Consider the following 20432-nt stretch of genomic DNA (forward strand, 5'->3'; position numbering starts at 1 on the left):
ACCAGTGCCGCCATCCCCTTACAATCGACATGAACGCCCAGAGCGCGAGGACGGCCAACCGTTCGCAGATTAGCAGCAGCTTGAGTCCTGGGCTCCGCGGTCAGCCTATCTGTTTCTGAACCCCAGTCTGGGATCGCCTGCCACAAGTGGTGATCTCTAACGATATGTGACATTTCATCTTGAGGTCACTAAATGTACGATGGCAAATACGCTGCCTGGTGGTCAAGGCCAAGGAAGCAAAACCAGATATGTGCATTTAGAACTGTTCATACTTTTTTCAAATTGAATTAGACTTTCAAATCTCAAATACAGGAATTATCCACAATTGGGAATTAATGGTCACCTCCACCGTTCTGTTGCGGGAAGTGTTCTGTCAGAACAGACTGCACACACTTCCAGAATGAATGGCCATGAGGAGGGCCAGCCAGCTGCCAGTCAACACATTGGGCCTGGTAATGCCCTTACCACACCAGGAAACGGTCCGTTATTCTAGAGTGTGTTTAATTTTTCTCACTAATTCCCTTTCTTGGTTTTGCCATGGCATAGAAGACTTAAATGCATGTCCAGAAAAACGTCAAGCAGGAAACATTTCCATTCGCTGTTTTCCTGTCTCCTCTTCCCCTGGGCCGTCCTCTGGCCCTGGAGCATCGGCGTCCAGCCCTTGGTGCGGCTGCGTGATCCGTCCCACTGCCTGCCCTCTTCCTTACCCCGTGGCCACTTCTGCAGCTGGCTGGCAGCATGAGCAGGACCACGCCTGGCGAGTGAGCGTGTCACCTGTCCTGGGCTGGCCTGGCCGGCCCCGCAGTCGGTTTACAGGGGAGCACGGGGCCCGGCAGAGCCCTCCAGGAGCTCATAGCCGGGGCTCACGTGGGCTCCGTGGTTTCGTGCTCCCCAACTCCCCCGCACTGGAGCCAGGTCTGCAAAAGGATCCCCAGATACTGACACATCCCGCCCCAAGACTGCATGCAGCCACCACGGGGAGGCGTGCGCCCCAGGACGGGGACCAGCAGGAGGGCAGAGGCAGAAACCGCACATGCTCCTGTTTGGAAACCTGCACCCCAAACTTCTTATCCCCACACTGGTGTGACCTAAGAAAACGTGGTCCTTGCTCTGTCTGCTCTCCTGTAAACGGATTAAGCCACCGTTGGAAGTCTAACTGTAGAAGTGATCTCAAAAAGGTCACTCGAAATTGTGCTACACTGTGCCAAGCCTCTTCGGAGCTCGTGTAGAATCTGCGGAACTTGAGTCGAGCTGTGGAGCGAGTGCGTCAGCTGTGCCAGGGTGGTGTGGACGAGCCAGACCCGCCCCGGTTCCTGCGGACCCAGACCCATAGTGGTGGGCCAAGTGTGTGTGGTGCTGGGGACTGAACCCAGGGGTGTTCTACCTCTGAGCTACACCCCCAGCCCTACTTTATGATTTATTGTGAAACAGGGTCTCCCTAAGTTGCTGCTCACTGGCCTCGAACCTGCAATCCTCCTTTCTTAGCCTCCCAAGTGTCAGGCGTGCGGGTGAGCACCACCATGCATGACTCACTTTGCTGAGTGCCACCACCTTCAGCACAGTGACAGCCAGCGTGTACCTGTGGGTGGCGCGCACACACACTGACACACCACCAGGGGACATCCCTGCGGGCCCAGGGGGCGCGTGGTGTGCAGTCAGATGACGGCCTTCCTCGCCAGCAGCCATCTCACCTGCAGCACTAAACTGCAACGCCAACAGTGGCCGCCAGTTGATCTTGTTTCCAGAAACCAGGACTCCGGTCAAGATGGGCCTGCCGCTCTCAGGCCCCGCGGCCCCGCTGGCACCTCGCAGTGACAACAAGGACATCTCTGGGGCTCGGGCGTCTATGGCGCCTCCACCTGCACCGAGGCCGAGCTCGGTACCGCTGGTACCGCACAATTCTACACGAGTGGAGGGAGCCGACTCCCTGTGTTCCTTGCTCCAACCATGCTTGTGCTTTGGCCATGCCAACCGACCTGGTTACCCACAACGCCCCGGCGCCACCACTCTGCCTGTGGGGACTCGTCTCCGTGAGGACACCCCACCCTGGTTCGGCAGACCATCACCCGCTGTGGGCTCTTCCCCTCAACTCTGTCCACACTGGCCCGAGGAGGGCCGTGCTGGTGTTGCACAGGCACACCAGGATGGCTTTTGCCGTCTCCTTTCCCAGGGAACGCTTTCCTGCTGGCCCTGACTAGGCAGCGTCCGCGCAGAGGTCCCCGGGCAGAGGGCGCGCCAGACCAGGCTCCTTCCTCCCTGCTGGGGCTCAGGGAGGGGGCTCCTGTCTCGCCCCTCCCTCCGATGCCCCTCCTACCCTCCTACAGGAGGCCCGTGTGGACCAGGACAGACACCGTGCTTCTGTTCTACAGAAAGACTGCATAGTGCCTGACACCTAAAATACTATAAATTTCATCTGGAAAATGTGATTTTTCCAAGGATGGGTTTATTTCAAAATTGTAAAGATATATATACGTATATATTATTTATTATTACATGTAATAAGCACTTTTAAGCTTATAATACAGTTTCACATTTTAAAGTTAAAAAAAAGATGTCTTAAAAACATAGACATTTTTTAAAAAGCCAAATAAACTGAACATATCTCACAGCACACGTTTATCTCTTAAATATTCACATTTTAAGAGCTTTTTTGAAAAAATTTAAAAACTGCCTAAAAATTATTTACAATTGGCAATGATTAAAACCTGCTATCTTTGGAAGAGCACGTTAAGGACACACAGCAGATCTGAAGCCAGGGGCACTAACGGTTCAATTGGGCGTGTGGTTCACCGGCACGGGGCGGACTCTGGAGGGCGGTGACCCAGGGCAGCCCGGTCACCAGGCGCAGGCCCTCGGCCTCGAAGGGTCTTCAACACCAGCAACTTGATTTTCAACTCAGGAGAGAAGAGCAGCACTTGAGCACTGCGTCCCTGTGAAGAGGGAACAGGACACGCGCCGTTAATCCTCAGGAGCCCATCTGCAGGTGCGCTGCTGCAGACACACCGTCCACGGTGGGCCTCAGGAGCGCTCCAGCCGTTTCTGAATAACTCAAAGTTTGCAGAGTATTACTTAAAAACTGAGACGAGTATTTTGCTAATTTTTTAAATTATATTTCTCTTTGGAAATCTTTACCAGCACTGATTTTAACATGAAGAAATAAATTTAAATACCAAAATAGCCTGACAAAAGAATTTAAAAAAAATAATAATTAAGCTGGGTGTGGTGGTGCACGCTTATAATTCCCGCGCTTGGGAGACGGAGACAAGAGGATGGCGCAGGTTCCAAGCCAGCCTTGCTGGCTTAAGAGACCCTGTTTCCAAAAACAAAAATAGGTCTGGGAGTGTAGACCAGAGATAGAAGGGCTTCCAGAAACCCCAGTACCACCAAAAAAAAAAAACAAAAAAAAAACAAACAAACACCGGGCGTGGTGGCGCACGCTTGTAATCCCCGCACTTGGGAGGCAGAGATAGGAAGATCGTGCAGGTTCGAAGCCAGCCTTACTGGCTTAAATAAGACCCTGTTTCCACATAAAGTATAAAAATAGGTCTGGGAGTGTAGCCCGTGGAAGTGTAGCCGGAGGTAGAAGGGCTTCCAGGAACCCCAGTACCACCAAAAAAAAAAAAAAATTGGGCAGGGGGTGTAGCTTGGAGATCAAATGCCTCGAGGGGTTCCATCCCCAGACCCACACACAAAAAAAGAAAATAATTTCAAAAGCAAAGTTTTATCACTGCATCCTAAGAATTCAAAAAGACATGAGTGTGATAAACCTTATTCACCCTCACATTGCCTTCCATGACTGTGTTTGAACTATGACTTGGTACATCTATTCTTTAACAAAACAAAACCTTTGGCTCAGAATGAGACTCACTCTGCTCTCCACTGCAGGATGCCAACGTCCTGGGGAGGGCTTGCTGGCAGGCGGGCTGGCGCTCGCTGCCCCCGTGGCCGAGCCGCTCGGGCAGGTGGCCCGCCTCGGCGCGCCCGCTCTACCTGCTCTCACCTGCAGTAGGCTCTTTTGCTTTTCTCATTCCAAGTGCTCCTCAGAAACAGTCACCCATTTGAAACAAAATCAAAATAGAATTTCGACTAATGCACCTCACTCTTCACACTAGATACGCTGCCCTGGGTTCCTAAAGGTACATGTCTCCAAATTTCACAAAGAAAGTCAAGCCTCACCAAAATCTTCTGAATGTACCAGATTCCAGAGTAGAACGAGCTTTGCTTTTCCTCCACAACCTAATTAATACACTGCTCTGAAAAAATGCTAAGATGCGGAGATGTTCTCTTTACTCACAGTCTGCAGGCGTTTCTGTTGCTGAAAGCATTTGCATACACTTGAGTTTCCCAGTAACTTCTTTTTTTTTTTAATAGTATTTATTTTGCCAGAGCCTGTGCATCCTAGTTGCTGAACATGTACAGCCAGAGAAGGACCAGAACCTCCCCTAAAAACCCTTACCTGCACATGTGCTAAGGCTGAGGCAGGAGTAAACCCCAACTTCTCTGTTTCAGTATTCCTCACACATCACAGAGATATTTTACAGGTTTACAGAACAAGCTTCTTTTCAGCTCTTCCTATAATAACTCACTTTAAGCAAGAAAATCAAAGTCAACCCAAAAGCCACTTAGATAATATTTTAATGTAAACGTTATTTAAATTCATGATCCATGTCAAGATAATGTAAGAACCAGAAAGAACAAACTGGAATTCAAACAAGCTCACCTTGCATATGGGATGTATGACAGACTGTACCTGTAAAACAAATTCAAGTGCGTTGACACTCCTTCCATAGCCTGGCTTCTGGCGCCAGGAGGCGCGGCCGACCCCGTTACAGTGGCCCTCTAAGTGTGAGGCTGGGCCCCGGCACAGCACCCCCAGGAGCACATGACAAGTGCAGACCACGAGGCCGCACCCAGCCCTCCCGGCCACAGGACGCCGTGGCCGCCGCAGCCGGCGGCCGTGCTCTGGGGCTGGCTGGTTTGCAGAGCGGAGGTCAAGCCCAGTGGTCTGCCACCGGCGGCCGTTCTCAGTGAGCTGCGCCCAGGCACATCAACAAACTCCCCAGGTGGTTCTGGTCATGCTTATGCTTGAGCTGCGTATGATGGGGTTATTCTAAGTTTTCTAAAAATAAAGCTTGCAAAATAACAATTATATTTTCTTTTGGGAACAAATCAATTATCGAATGTAGATGAGGCAATAAAATATTAGAGAAAATCACCCAGCTTCTATTTCTTCACATTTCCACAAACAGGAGCAAACATAACATTATAGGGTCTACTCTGACATATGTGAAGAAGTGTATTAACATCCACTGGTGCTGGATCCGTAGTGAAGGGAGGGACAGGGCGAAAAGATCAAGTGACCCCAGGGACATCAAACAGGAGATTTCAAAGGTAAAAGACGAGGCAGCTAATGGCTATCTGGAGGGCAAGGGAGAAGGGGTGCTGAGGAGAGGGACAGATGCTTGCGCAGCCTGAAACCGAGAGGGCGAGGAGCGGCGGGGTGGGGTCCCCATGAGCGGGCACCAGTGGGCACAGGCTGCAAGGCGGGTGGCCAGGAAGCAGCTGGCCAACACTCAGAGGGAGAGGGGGAGCAGCCAGCAGAGGGCAGCCGAGGCAGCCCTCGACTACTAGCTCAGTCCCTGCCCAGGCATGGGACGCGGCCAGACCGCGGCCAGAGCCAGGCCTGGAGTGGACCCCTCCTTCACTCATGATCCAGGGCAGCGCAGAATGCCCGGCTCGTCCTGGGGTTTTAATGGACTCACACGATGTTCTGTAACTGCCTGATTCCCGCCCCCAGAGCTCTCCCCAAGGTACCACTGAGGCACACCGTCAGAAACAACAGGACTCACCCAGTCCTCGGGCCCCCACCCGGCCTCGCAGGAGGTCTGGCTCCAAGGCAGGGCTTCTAAGTCCATTCTAGGGCTTGACAGGTTCCACGCACAGAGCTTATCATGTCTCGGGCCATTTTAACTTTTTAACTAGTGTAAGGAAGACTTACCAGGTCATGGACAGGAACTGCAGTATGCAGAACAGTAAGGCCAGCCCCTTCTTATGCCACTAGCAACAGCAAGACCAGAAAACACTTCACAATTCAGCCAAACTCCTCTTCCCCTCCAAAAATGTACACAAGAGCTCCATTTTTTTGTGGTACTGGGGATGGAGCCCAGGGACCTTCTACCTCCGAGCCACACCTCCAGACTTATTTTATATTTTATTTAGATACAGGGTCCCACTAAGTTCCTGAGAGCCTCCCTAAGCTGCCGAGGCTGGCTTCGAACCTGCGATCCTCCTGTCTCTGCCTCCCAAGTACTGGTGTGCGCCACCACACTTGGCTTTATTTATTATGTGTGTGTGTGTGTGTGTGTGTGTGTGTGTATGAAATATATATATATATATAAATATGTTTAATATATTTAAGAACATTAAATACTCATAAGGTACATTTCCTTTCAAAACCATCTCTCTTAAATACTGCAAAAAACATTACATTAAATAAATGTTACTGACATAGTTGTGCATGGGCTGAAAACATTAACCTCTTAAAGGTTAAGTCTTTAAAGCCAATGCTGACTTTTCTAGAATCAACATTCAAGTCTCACTTAGGCCCCTCCCCTTACGGAACCTACCTACGTGTCCCCCTTGCTCCTTCTGAGTTATCTTTTGAAGGAAAACTGTGTGCTGTGATCCTCTAGAATAATACTAACGGTTTCCACGGTTGTTTTAAAATAATCTACTTTGAAGGTTCTGTGCATATTATTATTTCCCGGCAGTGCCGGGGCTGAACCCAGGGCTTGTGCAAGCTGGGCAAACACTCTACCACTGAGCTACATTCCCAGCCCTATTATTATTGTTTATTTCCTTTTTGTTTGTTTGTTTGCAGTACTAGGGATGGAACCAGGGGCATTCTACCTCTGAAACACTCCCTGCCCTGTTTTTTATTTTTTATTTTGAAAAAGGGTCTCACTGAGTTGCAGAGGGCCTCACTAAGTAGCTGAGGCTGTCCGCAAACCCGGATCCTCCTGTCTCTGCCTCCCAAATGCTGGGATTATAAGAGTGCGCCACCACGCCCGGCTTTTACTTTTGTTAGTTGTTTTCACATATCAGCTGCTGGAGCACTTCAATCTCCTCAAAATCAATGTCCCTTAGGGATATGACAAATTATTGAAGAATATTCTTTTAGGTTATCATTGGGAAATGAGGTCTAAGTGACTCTCATAAAACTAAAGTCAGTCTTTACATCATAAAGTGAAAAAGAAAATCAGAAGATTTTTGATGGAATACTTCTAAGATAGACACTGCCTTTTCTTTTTAAAGTGTTTTTTGAGAGCTCAGGAACTGCCTCAAAGCCTCTGCGAGGCAGGGAAGTGAATCCGACCATGAGTGCACAGCACCTAGGAGGGAACCTTCGGGCTGGGACAACGTAACTTCTTCAGGACTGCCCCTGGTCCAGAGCGGCTCCTCGGCACCTGGCTCCGCCCTCTACCCCGTCACTCGCCTCCCGACGAGCAGAAGCAGAGCCGGCCGGCCACCAGAGGACAGCAGACAGCGAGGGCCTCTCTCAGGTGCCGTCACAGGCACTGACCCACGCCCCGTGGGTCAGCCAGCACCTGCCTACGCCCAAAGAGCAGAGCCCACCCCACGCCTACACGGCTGGACGCTACCAGGTCACGTTGTAGGGACACCTAGGCTCTGGGGGGTCCTAAGAAACTGGACCTGAGCTGTCTGGGATGCCGCATGGGACGCAGCGGCCAGTGGACACTTACCCAGAGCGCGGCGCAGAGGGTGAACACGAAGCACAGCTGCAGGAAGGGGAGAGAAGCGGAGCGGAGCGTGAGACCCTGAGGCCGAGGAAACGCAGGCTGCTCTGCCCGCACCGGCAAGGCCGCGAGGCGGCCACGCCAGGCCTCCTTCTGCAACCCGTGACGTCGGGTCTACGGTAACGTCCACGACCGCGCCAGTCCTTGGCACACGGAAGCAACTAGTGATCTGCAGACTACGTAAGCTGAGAGAGCATCTGGGAATGTTTAGCACACAGAGGGGTGCTTGCGATGGCAAGTAACACCAAAGGGTTCATCGGCACCGCTGCGAGTACATGGTGAATTCATATGCTCAGCTGTGGCCAACGATTTTCATACAGGAAATTACATCATGATAGTGAAAGCTGCTCCACCGCCCCTGCACCTGTGCCCAGCAGCAGCTTGGGCAGTGCAGAGGCGAAGGGCCGCCCTCTTCACCTTCACCCCGGGTCCTTGGCTGAGCCAGTGGGCCTGCTGGGCTCAGTTTCCCTCTTTAACATGAGGGTGAAGCCAGGCGTGGTGGTGCACACTTGTCATCTCCGCGCTTGGGAGGCTGAGACAGGAGGATCGCACAGGTTCGAAGCCAGCCTCAGCCACTTAGTGAGGCTCTCAGCAACTTAGTGAGACCCTGTTTCCAAATAAAGTAGAAAATAGGTCTGGGAGTATAGCCCGAGGTAGAAAAGCCCCTGGGTTCTACCCCCAGTACCACAAAAAAACCAAAACAAAACAAAACAAAACATGAGGGTGTCTGTTGCCCACTTAAGGAACTGCTGAGTGGAGAACCAGACGGTTCTCCTCCATCACGCACCAGAGTTGGGGCAGGCATGTAGCCGGCCCCTCAGGTGACAGCAGACCGGGCAAAGCACAGGCCACCTGGCAGCAGGTGACGCGGCACGGCCCGGGTGCCACAGACAGCTGGCCCCTTTGGGGAACACTTGGTACCTCCAATGCTCTGCTGCACTCGCGGCTGAAGGCTGGCTGTGTAAGGAACACAACCAGCTCAGCTATGTGTGCCACGATACCTTAAATAAGGCAAACCTAAGTGAAACCTTAGAGAAATATCAGCTTGCATTAGGCTAACAGCCTAAGATAATTTCCTGGTAATTTAGGTAAAGTTAAGTGTTTACAGGAAATTCAAAGAAATCGAAAGGGCTATGTAATAAAACATGAAGTTAAATAGTGACATAAAAAATAAGATTAAGCTGAGAAATGAGTTTTCTCTGGTGAGAAGAAAGGACAAGACTGCCAGGCATTGCAGTTAAATACTTCCTTATTTACAAACTGCTATTGCTTAGTTGCTTGGGAAGTTAAAGGTTAAGAGTAAAAACTAGGCCCGGTGTGGTGGCACACGCCTGTGATCCCAGTACTTGGGAGGCTGATGCTTAAAGGACCACAGGTTTGAGGTGATCCTAAGCCATGTAGCAAGACCCTGATTCAAAACAAAAAGTCGAAAGGGCTGGAGACGTAGCGCAGGGCAGAATGCCGCTGGGTTCTGCCCCAGTTCTCCCCCAACAAACACCAAGTAAAAACTAATCTAGTGCTGATGCTTAGATTCTTTAAATAGGACAAAGGAAACAAACCTGCGAGAGGGTGAGCAAGTGAGTCGGGAGCTGGGCGGTGGGCTGGATGCACGAGGGGTCCCTCTGACGCCCGGGCAGATAGCCAGCAGGGAGAAGCCCAGGTGCATGACGGCAGGGCACCTGGCCAAGCTCTCACCTCCCCCAGGCCGAGGCTCAAGGCAGAGAGAACACTTAACTCAGGAGCGATGGCTGCCGGGGCGGACTCCCGAGGCAGCAGGTGACCTGAGCGTGCCGCAGAAAACTACTGCTAGAACTGTCAAGTAGCACGCAGAAAGGGGGCCAAAGCCAGATGGCAAGGGCGCCGACTCTCCCCGAGAAGCTGCAGAGGGGCTCGGGAGTGACCTGTTCCTTATTCCTAACCCTCCACAGAGCAGACAATCCCCACAATCCATGGGGCTAGAAAATGAAGACACCCCGCTCCACGTCAGACCCACAACAGAAAGCAGGCCTTCCCCAGCCAGGAACTTCAGCTGATACTGTACAACTGAGCTTTCCAACCCAGGCGTGGAGGACACAAGAGTCACCCAGAGGAACAGCAGCAGTGTCTGCAGAGGGGCAGGCACTGGCCTGGAACAATGCAGACACACTCCAGCAGCGTGTGTGCGTGCGTGCGTGCGTGCGTGCGTGCGTGTGTGCGTGGTACTGGGGTGAAACCCAGGGGCTTTCTACCTCCGGGCTGTACTCCCAGACCTATTTTATATTTTATTTGGAAACAGGGTCTCACTAAGTTGCTGAGAGCCTCACTAAGTAGCTGAGGCTGGCCTGAACCTGTGCGATCCTCCTCCCAAGCCTCCCAAGCGCAGGGATTACAAGTGTGCGCCACCAGGCCCGGCTCCTCCAGTAGTTTATGATTAGCGTAATGTACTTACAAGCATAACGACGGTCGCCAGCAATCTTGTTGTTTCAAACATTTTCTTCAGCTGCTTCACCGGTCCCATTAAAAAGCATGTACTATTTGGAGCAAATAAAATAAAATAAATGAGAGACAGCACTGCGAACCTGTCTGACTATGCAGTAAACTGCTAAGGAAGAGACCAAGTTCCTATACTTAAGAAAAGTCTCCCTAAACCTGCTCTGCTCCTTCCTAGCCTTCAAAGCACACTGGGACCCTCCCAGCAGGGCCTTGTCGCTTGGTGTGCAGGGACAGCCCCCGTGCGAGCCGCACCCCCCACGGCCTTGATCTTGGGCCCTCTGGCAGACAGGTGGCGGACACATGCCGGCTCGGTATAAGTTACCCCGGTGGGATTCTATTAAAGCTGCGCAAGCCAGGAGTGCACGTACCCACAGATGCAGCAAGCGTCCTGAGAGGACCCCTCCCACACCCCACCCAGAGGAGTGGCCATCCCTGCTGGGCGCCCCCTGTCACAGTGCCTGGCTCAAGGCGTGGCCATCCCTCCTTATGACCTAACTGTGCACACAAGGACAAGGGCCCAGCGGCTGCAGCCTGGGCTGAGCCTTGCCCAGCAGGTGACCGCCCTGCTGCACAGCTACACCCCGACTCCAGCACCCACCCCGCCAGCCTGCTCCGCGGTGACCCCACACACACATCAGGCTGCTGGCTGGCACGCAGCACGCGCTCCCCCAAATGCCAAATATTCCTACCTCACTGCCCCATAAGGGTTGCTGGCACAAAGCAGGATCAATAAATATGACGGAATGAACGTAAGTTTTGTGGCTGAATTTAAATCTGTACAGAGCTACAGGAACAACCGTTAGCAAGGTGCCACTGGGAAGGAAGACCTGGGAGTGTGAGGAAACAAAAGCTCACTCACACACACCTGGCCAGAGCGGCGAGATTCCCAAAGGTGTAAAACACCGCGAAGAGCTTTATCCCGCCAGGAAGCCACAGCAATCCAGTTCCCTAGAAGACACGAGGGCAGTGTGTGCGGCTTCATGACCAAGGCCTAGATATAAATGTGCTGCCACAGTACGAATGCTATCAATGTTAGGTAGTACACAACGTTTAAATAGAAACGTGCAGCCAGGCAGCAGACAATTACAATCCTCATACTTGGGAGACTGAGACAGGTTTGCAAAGGTTTGCAGTCGGCCGCAGCAACCTGTGAGGCCCTCAGCAACTTAGAGAGACCCTATTTCAAAATAAAGAATAAAATCGGCCTGGAGTGCAGCTGGGAGGTAGAATGTCCCTAGGCTCCATCCCAGGACCACCAAAAGAAAAAAAGTGCTAGTATACAGTCTCTGATCACACAGAAAGTTCATTTTCAATGTTATGTGCTAATCTGAATCTTCTATTTGCCTAAGTATATAAAAATAAGCCATAACAATATTGTTTTTGTACTTGTCAATAAATCTTACTTAGTTTAAAAAGGTAATGAACTTCTAGATTACTGATTCTCTAATTCTCTCAGCATACATTGATTTCCCTTCCTACTTCCTCTGAAGTGCTGAGGACTGGACCAGGAGCCTCCCACAGTTAAGGCATGATGACATTACCTCAACAATTCATAAAATGCCCCAAAGTATTAATTTCCACACCTTATTCATCTCCACCCCTTTGTTCAGTTGAGCAAGTCTGTCAGTGCAGTTTGGCAGGGTTTAGATACAGTACAATGCTTGCTGTTCTAAATAGGATACTAATCTACTACAAAGAGAGAATCATTAAATATAGTAACTTACAAGGATAGAAAAGAAAATGCCAGCCACGAAGCATATGGCAAACCACTTCAGTCTGGTGTTGAAACTGAGCGAGGAGGCATCCAGGACCTGGGGGAGAAGCGCGATTAAAGCCGTCCTTACACGGGGCTGCCCTGATCCTCGCTCTCGGAGGGCTGCCCTGGTCCCCGCTCTTGGAGGGCTGCCCTGGTCCTCGCTCTTGGAGGCCAGGGGCCCACAACCGCGTCAGCATGCGGTGGCGAGGCTGGAGAGCACGGTCTGGGTAACAGGAGACCCGGGCAGGGGTACAGAGTTTTGCTGGGTCTGACAGCAGTACTGTTACTACAGTCCTTACCTGCTATGGGCACAGGCAGATCTGAATAAAATGACATCATGCATGAGGTGTAAAATACATGAGGATTAAAAAACAGAACAGATAAAACAAGCACGTCAGTAGCGCTGGAGCCGGGCCAGGCACACGAGGGTCAAGCTATGCTGTCTCTGCTTCCATGGTCTCCGGGCCTGAGCTGGGGCGGCCTTGAAGGCCACCCAGGAGTAACTGCACAGCCTATAGGAGACAGCAGCCCAGAGCAAAGCCTGCAGCCCCCGACACCCAGCAGCCCAGGGTGCACATCTGACAACTCGTGAGAGTTCACTGACAGCCAAGGTCCCCAGGCACCTCCTTGGCCACTATAAAAGAACGATTGGATGATAATTCACTCCAGAGCAACAACATTCCTACACTGTTGTGTAAATTCTAACCAAATTATGTCAGAGAAGGATAAATTACTATGCCTGCTTTGAACACTACAATGGCCTAGCACCATGCAGTCATGACTAAGAAACACATAGGTTCTAATACACTATTAAAACTTATCTCCCCAAAGGGCGAAAAATCATTAGCAACCTTTAACAATACTTTACAACACAAAATTAGGTCCCAAAATTTAAATTTTAACTTATAGTACTATACACATTTAAAAATAAGATTACATGCTCACAATATATTTTCAAGAATAATGAAACAAAAATAGGAAGTTTATATGCAGCTCACAATACCTTTGGTTAGGAGACAGCCTGAGATCCTTACGCAGCATGGAAAGCAGACAAGATACTAAGTATTCTGTCACTGTAACAAGACCACTTTTAACACATTCAATGTTTCTGTAAAGTACTCATTTTAATTCATGGATATTCTTATTTTCAGCATGTCATCACAAATGATGAACAAATCATTTTATAGCAAATCAGAACACTTAGTTTCAAGTACAGAAATGAGCCCACCTATAAAACACTAAATTTTATTCTCTTAGATGCACCAAGTCTATTTTAACAGCCTAGAACAGAATAGACCCTAAAGCCTGCATGCTACTTAGTAAGTGTTCCAGCAGCTCATTTAAACAACGCTTGGTCCCCATCCCCTCGGGCAGCCTGGCTTTCCTTCTGCTCCGCGTCCTCTCCCGGCCCCGCTCCATGACCACTCCAGGGCTGGCTCACTACCTGGACTCTCCATCGCCAGCATCTCTGCACAATGACCATAGCCTCTTCCAGGTAAAAGCTGAATGGACAGCAGGCGCTGGAGGCTGTTCCTGGGTCCACAGGCATGCCACGTCTGTCCCACCACGCACCAGCGCACTCCCGTCCTGCCACACAAGCAGCTCACACTCTGGACACCCCCGCGCCAGTCCAGGCCTGTGGCCCGTCCCTCTGAGCCCTGCGCCCTCACCCTCTCTGCCTGACACTTCACCTCTGGTTCTCTGCACCCTCTCCAGGCATCCTGAGCCACTGGCACAGGCAGTGGGCCCCATGCCCTCCTCCCTTTCCTCCTCCCTAGTCCATTTCTGAGTCTGCAGACCCGAGCCAGCTGCTGCTCCTCCATTTTCCTGCTCCTGCTCCTGGCCACGGCCACCCCCTGAGTCACTCAGTCACTGCTCTCGCCCTACCACTCCGGCCCCAGTTACCCTAAGACGGGCTTTACCACTGAGCAGACGGCCCCTCCAAAACTCTCGCCTCCTCTCCTCTGGGGATCTGGCTCTCCCCTTTCCCTAGCCCCAAACCCCTCATCTGTCATAGCAAGCACACTGTCAGTGCCATGGCCTCCGTAACTTCAAGCGCCCACTTTCTGCCCACCACCTCCGTTCTTCCAGCCCCTCTAGTGAGCCTCCTGCCAACACCACGGCCCGTGGGGCTCACCGCCCTCCGGTGTCCTTGCTGTCTCCTATGATCACTCTGTACACACATGCCTCGGGGCCCTCTGTCCTGAGGTACACACCAGGCAAAATCTCAAGCCTGCCTTGCAGCCAGTGGCCAGATGCAGCCCCACACTGTGCAACTCCCACTCTAAATTAGGGAGCAGGAAGTGCAGCCAGGACCTTGATGCTGTCTCTCCCTAACCACGCATTTCTAACCTCAAAGACAACCCCACCCTCTCCTTACATTTCCAGAGCCCACCCCCTCCAAACCTGTAGCTAGTAACCTCATCTCCTATTTCCATGAACAGCTGACATGGAAGAACTCCCACCTGCTCCACCGCCTGCATCTGTACCCCCGCCCACCAGCCCGCGTGAGCCTCCCCTGCCCAGCGGATCCCACCACTCCGACTTCTGCGGACACCCCAACTGGCCAGATTCCCTCTGGCCTGCATCACCATTGCCCCCTCTCCCAGACCACTCACAAGTGCACAGAAACATCCAGTAAACTTTAAAAGACACGTACAGACGTAGAGCGCTTGCAGAATAACCTGAGGCCCCGGGGCCCAAGCCCCAGCACGCATGCGCACACACCCCCTCCTTCACCCAATCACGTGAGCAGAGTCACGGGGCAAGCACGGTTCTCTTCTCGGGTTCTCTCCTGAGCCACTTTAGTCAAGCTTCATCACCATCTAGCCGCCAGCACTGCTTTGCAGAGGTGACCCCTGACCCCTGACCCCAGAAGCATCGCAGCACGTGATGCCCTCCTTCCCTCACCTCCCAGGGAACCCTGGGCCGCCTCCCCGCTCACCGCTGCTTTCAGTCTTGTTGGTCCACTCCCACTCTCCTCCCACAGACTCCAGAAGACAAACCTGGGCTTACCGCTTTTCCACTGCACACACTCCCTTGGTGAGCGCTTTCATTTCTTCCCAGACTCCAGAAACTTCCAACTGCTCTCCCGATATCCCCATCTGTGCACGACCTGGCACAGCACTCAAGCGATTCCTTCCTAAACCTGTCCCTCCTCATCCCATCCTTCCAGCTGCTCAGGTAAAACACGCTGGCTCTCACATCCAATCCTAACCTTAGGGCTCTGCCGCCTGCTCTTTCTAAATCTGCCGCCCCTTCTCTAGCGCTCTGATCCAAGCCGCTCAGTAAGTCGTCCCTTTCTGTTCTGGTCTGACCAGCCCCCCAACACACACACACACAGAGCAATCAGTGACCCTTTAAAGGCCAGCTGGGTCACATCGCTATTCTGCTCAAAAGGCAAAGCCATGCCATCACACTCGGAGTCAAGTGTCAAGGTCCTTCTCAGCCCGTGAGACCCGACAGGGCCGGTAGCCCCCACCTGCCTCCCCTGCACCTGTCCCTCTGGTCCAGCCCCCCACCACTGGCCTGGAATGCGGTGAGCGCCCGCACACTCAGGGCATCTGTGTGCCTTCCGCCGAGTCTCTCCTCACGCTGGCCCAGGCCCTGCAGGTCCATGCCAAGCGTCACCCAACAGGCGCCCCCCACCCTACATAACATGGCAACTCCCAGGTTCCTCCACCTACTCTCTCTGCACTGCACTTGGTGCTGCCTGACATATAATTACTAACTGTTCTCCCAATTACAATGTAAGCCCTGGGCAGGGAAGCTGGCTTCTCAGTGACAAACGTACACCGTAAGTAGGAACTTAAAGATCTGTGGAATGAATGAACCCTGAACTCCCAGACTTTGCTGATACCCACCACTGTGATCATGACTGATACTTCTCTACATATCCTGCTCCCTTCCTGACAGCAGCCTCAAGAAAAGGGACAAGTTCCCTTCCATGTCCCCGAGGTTCAGAGCAGCACTGCCCAGCAGACACTGCTGCAGGGGAAATGGCCTGCACACGCCCTGCCATCGGGTAGCCACTGATCACCCATGCCTCCTGAGCACCTGAAAACGGCAGTGTGATGACGGAAGTAAAACTGACTAAATTTTAATCTACATTTAAACGGCCAACTTTAATTAACCTCAATTTAAGAGGCCACATGTGGTTATGGCTACTCTCCTGTATGGGACAGGCCCACCGCATAAGTAGAGCACAAAAAGAGGTTGGAAAACGTCACTGAGTTGGGTGGGCCATGTATGGCCTGCTTGCTATTTCCGGTAGCACTGTGTGTGGATTCCTGTATCACTACCAGGACTCAGAGTTCCCCGAGAACAGACGCTTGTCTCCCAGTCCCTGGGCCCTCCCAGACTAATGCAGAACCCTGTCCACAGAAGTGCTGAGTGAACACGACGACAAGGAAGTCGGGAAAGGGGGAGCCAAAGATCCCTCCGTAAAACGAGCAAGCGTTCTGCTTGAGAAGCGTGTTAGCCCGCAAATAACAAAAACACTTACGAAGCAGTTCCCACCCCACCCCTACTCTTCTCTCTTCCTGGAGGAAGTGGCCTTATCAAGTCCCGGGAGCAAAGCAGTTCTCGTTATTACAAACACTTTCCCTAAGGCTTCAGCGCCTTGGCCGTCCACTTCAGCTCGAGGGCCCCACGCGTGGGTGCCGTCTGCGTCTGACTCCCTCCCTCGTCCTAACGACACTCCCCGGTCTCCCGCACAGCCCGAGCGCCGCGAGGCGGGAGCCGGCTCACGGGGCGGCCCCACGGCGGGAGGGGGCCCGCGAGAAAGGCGCCCACTGCCCCCGGCCGGGTGGAGCGGCCTCCGCGCGGACCCTGCGGCCCGCCGGGCACCCGGGCTGCTACCTGCGCGGTCAGGCCCTGCTCCTCGTCGTCCTGGCCGCTCAGGACCCGCCGCAGCTTCTCCATGGCCCTGTCCTCGGGCCGCAGCACCGGCCACTCGCCCCGGGGCGCCCACCCGGAAGCTCAGAGCAGAATTCCCACGCGCCGGCCGGAAGTTGTATCCCACTTCCGGCGCGCCAGGCACAGCAGCGTGCGCATGCGTGCGGGCCGCGAGCTGGGGAGTGGGCGAGCCCGGCGAAGCAGTGCGCGCATGCGTGCGGGCTGAGTGGGCGTGCCTGGCCCTGCAGGTTCTTCCCGCTGGCGGGCTGGAAACTAGCCAATGAGGAGCCGGTTAAACGTTGCCCCACGAATCTACGCTTGTACAAAATATTCTGCTCTTAATTTTGTTTATATGCATCAACCCAGAGAAGTGACGTTTTGTGGTTATCTGTTAGGCGTTATCATTTTCTAGTAGGTAAGTTTTCACACCTCAAACGCCACGATGAGAGACAGTGCCGGTCCCAAACCCTGTCTCCAAAAGGAACAGGAGAGGCTGGTAAAATAAAACCTCCGTTCTCATCTTAAACTGTTGTAGTTCTTGCTTTATCTTCTGGGAACAGCTGGTGGCAGCCTTGAGCTCTGCAGAAATCAGAGCTGTGCTGTGCCCAGTAGCTGCTGATCTGTGAATGGCCATTTGAAGCCTGCTTAAAACTACGAAAACAGGGGGATCTAGCCCGAAGTGCATGCTTATGATCCTGGTTCTTGGGAGGCCGAGTCAGGGGGATCGCAGGTTTGAGGCCAGTGTGCTATAACTTATCAAGACTCTGTTTCAAAGTTTCAAAATAAAAAAGTCTAGGGTGTAGCAGAGTGGTAGATCACCCCTGGGTTCAGTCCCCAATAGCACACACACACACACCTTAGCTCGCAGCAAGGGCACAAGCTCCTAATCGCAGTATTTGGGAGGCTGAGAGGAGGATCTTCGGTTTGCGGCCAGCCTTAGCTACTTAGTGGGGCCCTCTGCAACATAGTGAGACTTTTTCAAAATAAAAAATAGGGCTAGGGATGTAGTTTGGAGGTAGAATGCCCTTGGGTTCAATCCTCGGTAAAACACACACACACCAAAAAAACTTTCATGAATTGATGGTTTCAATGATTGATCCAACTATCACAAGTTTGGGATGTTGCTTAAAACCAAAAGTAAATCCAGCATTTCAATAATGTATTCCCAGATCCATTGGTTATATTCCTACTGTATTAATTAGTTCATGGAAATGTGACTAGTGTTACACAAATAAAAGTGATCCCAGGGTAGCTGTGGCAAAGGCCATAGGGCAATCTATAGAAAAGAGTACATTAATTAGAGCAACTAAATTACCTAATTAAAATAACACAATATCACTTTTAAGGGATCACTGGATTAACATATGCTTGTATATTCTGCACCTGATTCAGATAAAAAGAGAGACACCATCTCTGTTCCCAGAAAATTTAGAGATTAATTGCTAAGTAAAATTTAAAGATGAACAGAAGAAAGTCCACTTCTGGGAGGAAGCCCTGCTGGACGGCACGGCGTGAGCACCAGCAGTGGCTGGGAATGTAACCTCTGTCCTCAGGGCTGTCAGTCTCATGGGAACAGGGTCCGCGGGGAAGTGAGTGGTGCAGGGCTCCACTGCGGTTCTGTGGTGCCCGCGCAAACACCTGACGAGCACAATTTACAGGAAGAAAGGTGCATTTGGGGCTCATGGTTTCAGAAGTCAGTCCAGGGTTGGCCGGCTCCAAGGCAGATCAGCTCCAAGGCAGAGCGGCTCGGTGGCCGGGCATGGCAGAGGAAAAGCGGCTCTCACCTCCTGGTGGCCAGGAAGCTGAGGAGGAGAGAGGAGGAGCCGGGAACAGGTACAGTCCCCGAGGCCAGACCCCCAGAGAGCCACCTCCTCCAGCTGTGTAGTCTAACACCGGAGCGCTCTAGGGGACCTTTTATACCACACTGTAACACTCCTGGAAAGAGGGAGATTGGGCTTGAACTGCATTTCAGAGATTTTATTTTGCAGGTTTCTTCCACCAGTGTCATTCACACACTCCCTAATGAGAGAGCCTCACTCTCCTGAGTCCTGCCCCCTCCCTCCCTCTCTCATTTCCCAGCCCATTGCCAAAGTAAGCACCTGGTGGATGCGTGGGTACAGTGTTATCCCTGGCTTTAACGCCTGGATTTCCTGCATCTACCGGTCTATGGATGTGAACCGCCTCTGAAGAAGGACAGCAGGGGCAACTTCCAAAGATGCCAAGAGGTATAATTCCAGAAACTCACTAGAAATTATTTTGTCTTTCCTTGTAATTTAAAAAAAAAAAAACAAATCAAGGATCTGAAGACTTTTGCAAGTGATTTTCTCCCATCTCATAGCTAGTTAGAAAATGACCCCACACTACCCAGGCCTTTGCGACCCCTGGCCTGGGGGGAGGGGCTAGGACAGGTCTTCAAGCATCCTTTGAGACCTGGAGCGTTCCTACCACCCTCTAGACGCCTTTATGGAGGAACAGGGATTGGGGTAGGGAGTTGGGTTTGCCTCCACCCCATTGGTTAATCAGTCTTGCCAAAGGATTGGTTAAGAGTTGTATACTCATCCCCAGCTCTCCTCTGCCTTAGGAGGCAGCCACTAAACCAGAGAAACTGAGCTTTACTGAGGCAGGGATTTCATCTGTTTTTATGTGTGCATTAGGAGATTTGAAATTTGAGGGGCTTTTTATGTGGTGCTGGACATTAAACCCAGAGGCATTCTATTTCCAAGCTATACCCCCAGCCTAATATTTTATTCTTCATTTTGAAACAGGGTCTCACTGAGTTGTGGAGAGCCTCACTGCGTAGCTGAGGCTGCCTGTGAACCTGCGATCCTCCTGTCTCAGCCTCCCAGGTACTGGAATTATAAGCATGTGCCACCATGCTCTGCTCTTTTGAGGGGCATTTTAATAATAAAAATATACCTGTTCTGAAAGGTATTTTTATGTTTCCTACAACATATATTAGGTCAACAGGGATCCCAATGTATTGCCGACAGCTCAGAGTTCAAGTGTGATGAGGCCACAAGGGGTTATTTTACCACGAATGCTGTGGGTGGGAAGAGGGGGGCCTGGGCAGGAAACCTATCTGTTCTGGGGTCCTGGAGGAAGCAAGGGTGCTGGCGGGTTCCTGGGCCCTGCTGGACTGCCGCTTGCTCTGGAGGGCAGAGGGAATCTCATCACCCTGGACCTGTGACCATGTCCCTCAGTGTCCAACCCTGAGCCACCAAGTCCCCTCCCCTTATGCGGGGGGAGTCATGGCTGAAGATATTTCAGTGACATCAGATTTTAGAGATACAAGTATATTTAATGGCAAATTCAAAAGACTTAGTTGTCTGCTGAAACTAACAAGCCAACCAATATCTTTCTTCTCTTCCTCCTCTTCTGACTCATATTCGTGAGTTGCTACTCTTGTCTGGGGCTCACAATTCTCCTACCTGGTATCCCTAGAGGCAGAGTCAGGAGGCCTGGCCAGACCTGGGAGAGTGGCCGGAAGCCCA

General features: G+C 51.9%; 1 protein-coding gene across 1 annotated transcript; it reads right to left on the reverse strand.

The window, feature by feature from the left end:
• Positions 1-2890: 2890 nt before the first annotated feature.
• On the reverse strand, positions 2891-16968 carry SFT2D1 (SFT2 domain containing 1; the record flags this gene model as incomplete). Its single annotated transcript, XM_080699970.1, has 8 exons — positions 2891-2930; positions 4721-4750; positions 5999-6057; positions 7764-7799; positions 10246-10327; positions 11155-11237; positions 12014-12100; positions 16906-16968. 8 exons carry the CDS (start codon positions 16966-16968, stop codon positions 2891-2893), a joined length of 480 nt encoding a protein of 159 aa, XP_080556096.1.
• Between the last annotated feature and the right edge of the window lie 3464 nt (positions 16969-20432).

Source organism: Muscardinus avellanarius (genome assembly GCF_963383645.1).
Source record: "Muscardinus avellanarius genome assembly, chromosome: 8".
In the NCBI taxonomy this organism is placed as follows: Eukaryota; Metazoa; Chordata; class Mammalia; order Rodentia; family Gliridae; genus Muscardinus; species Muscardinus avellanarius.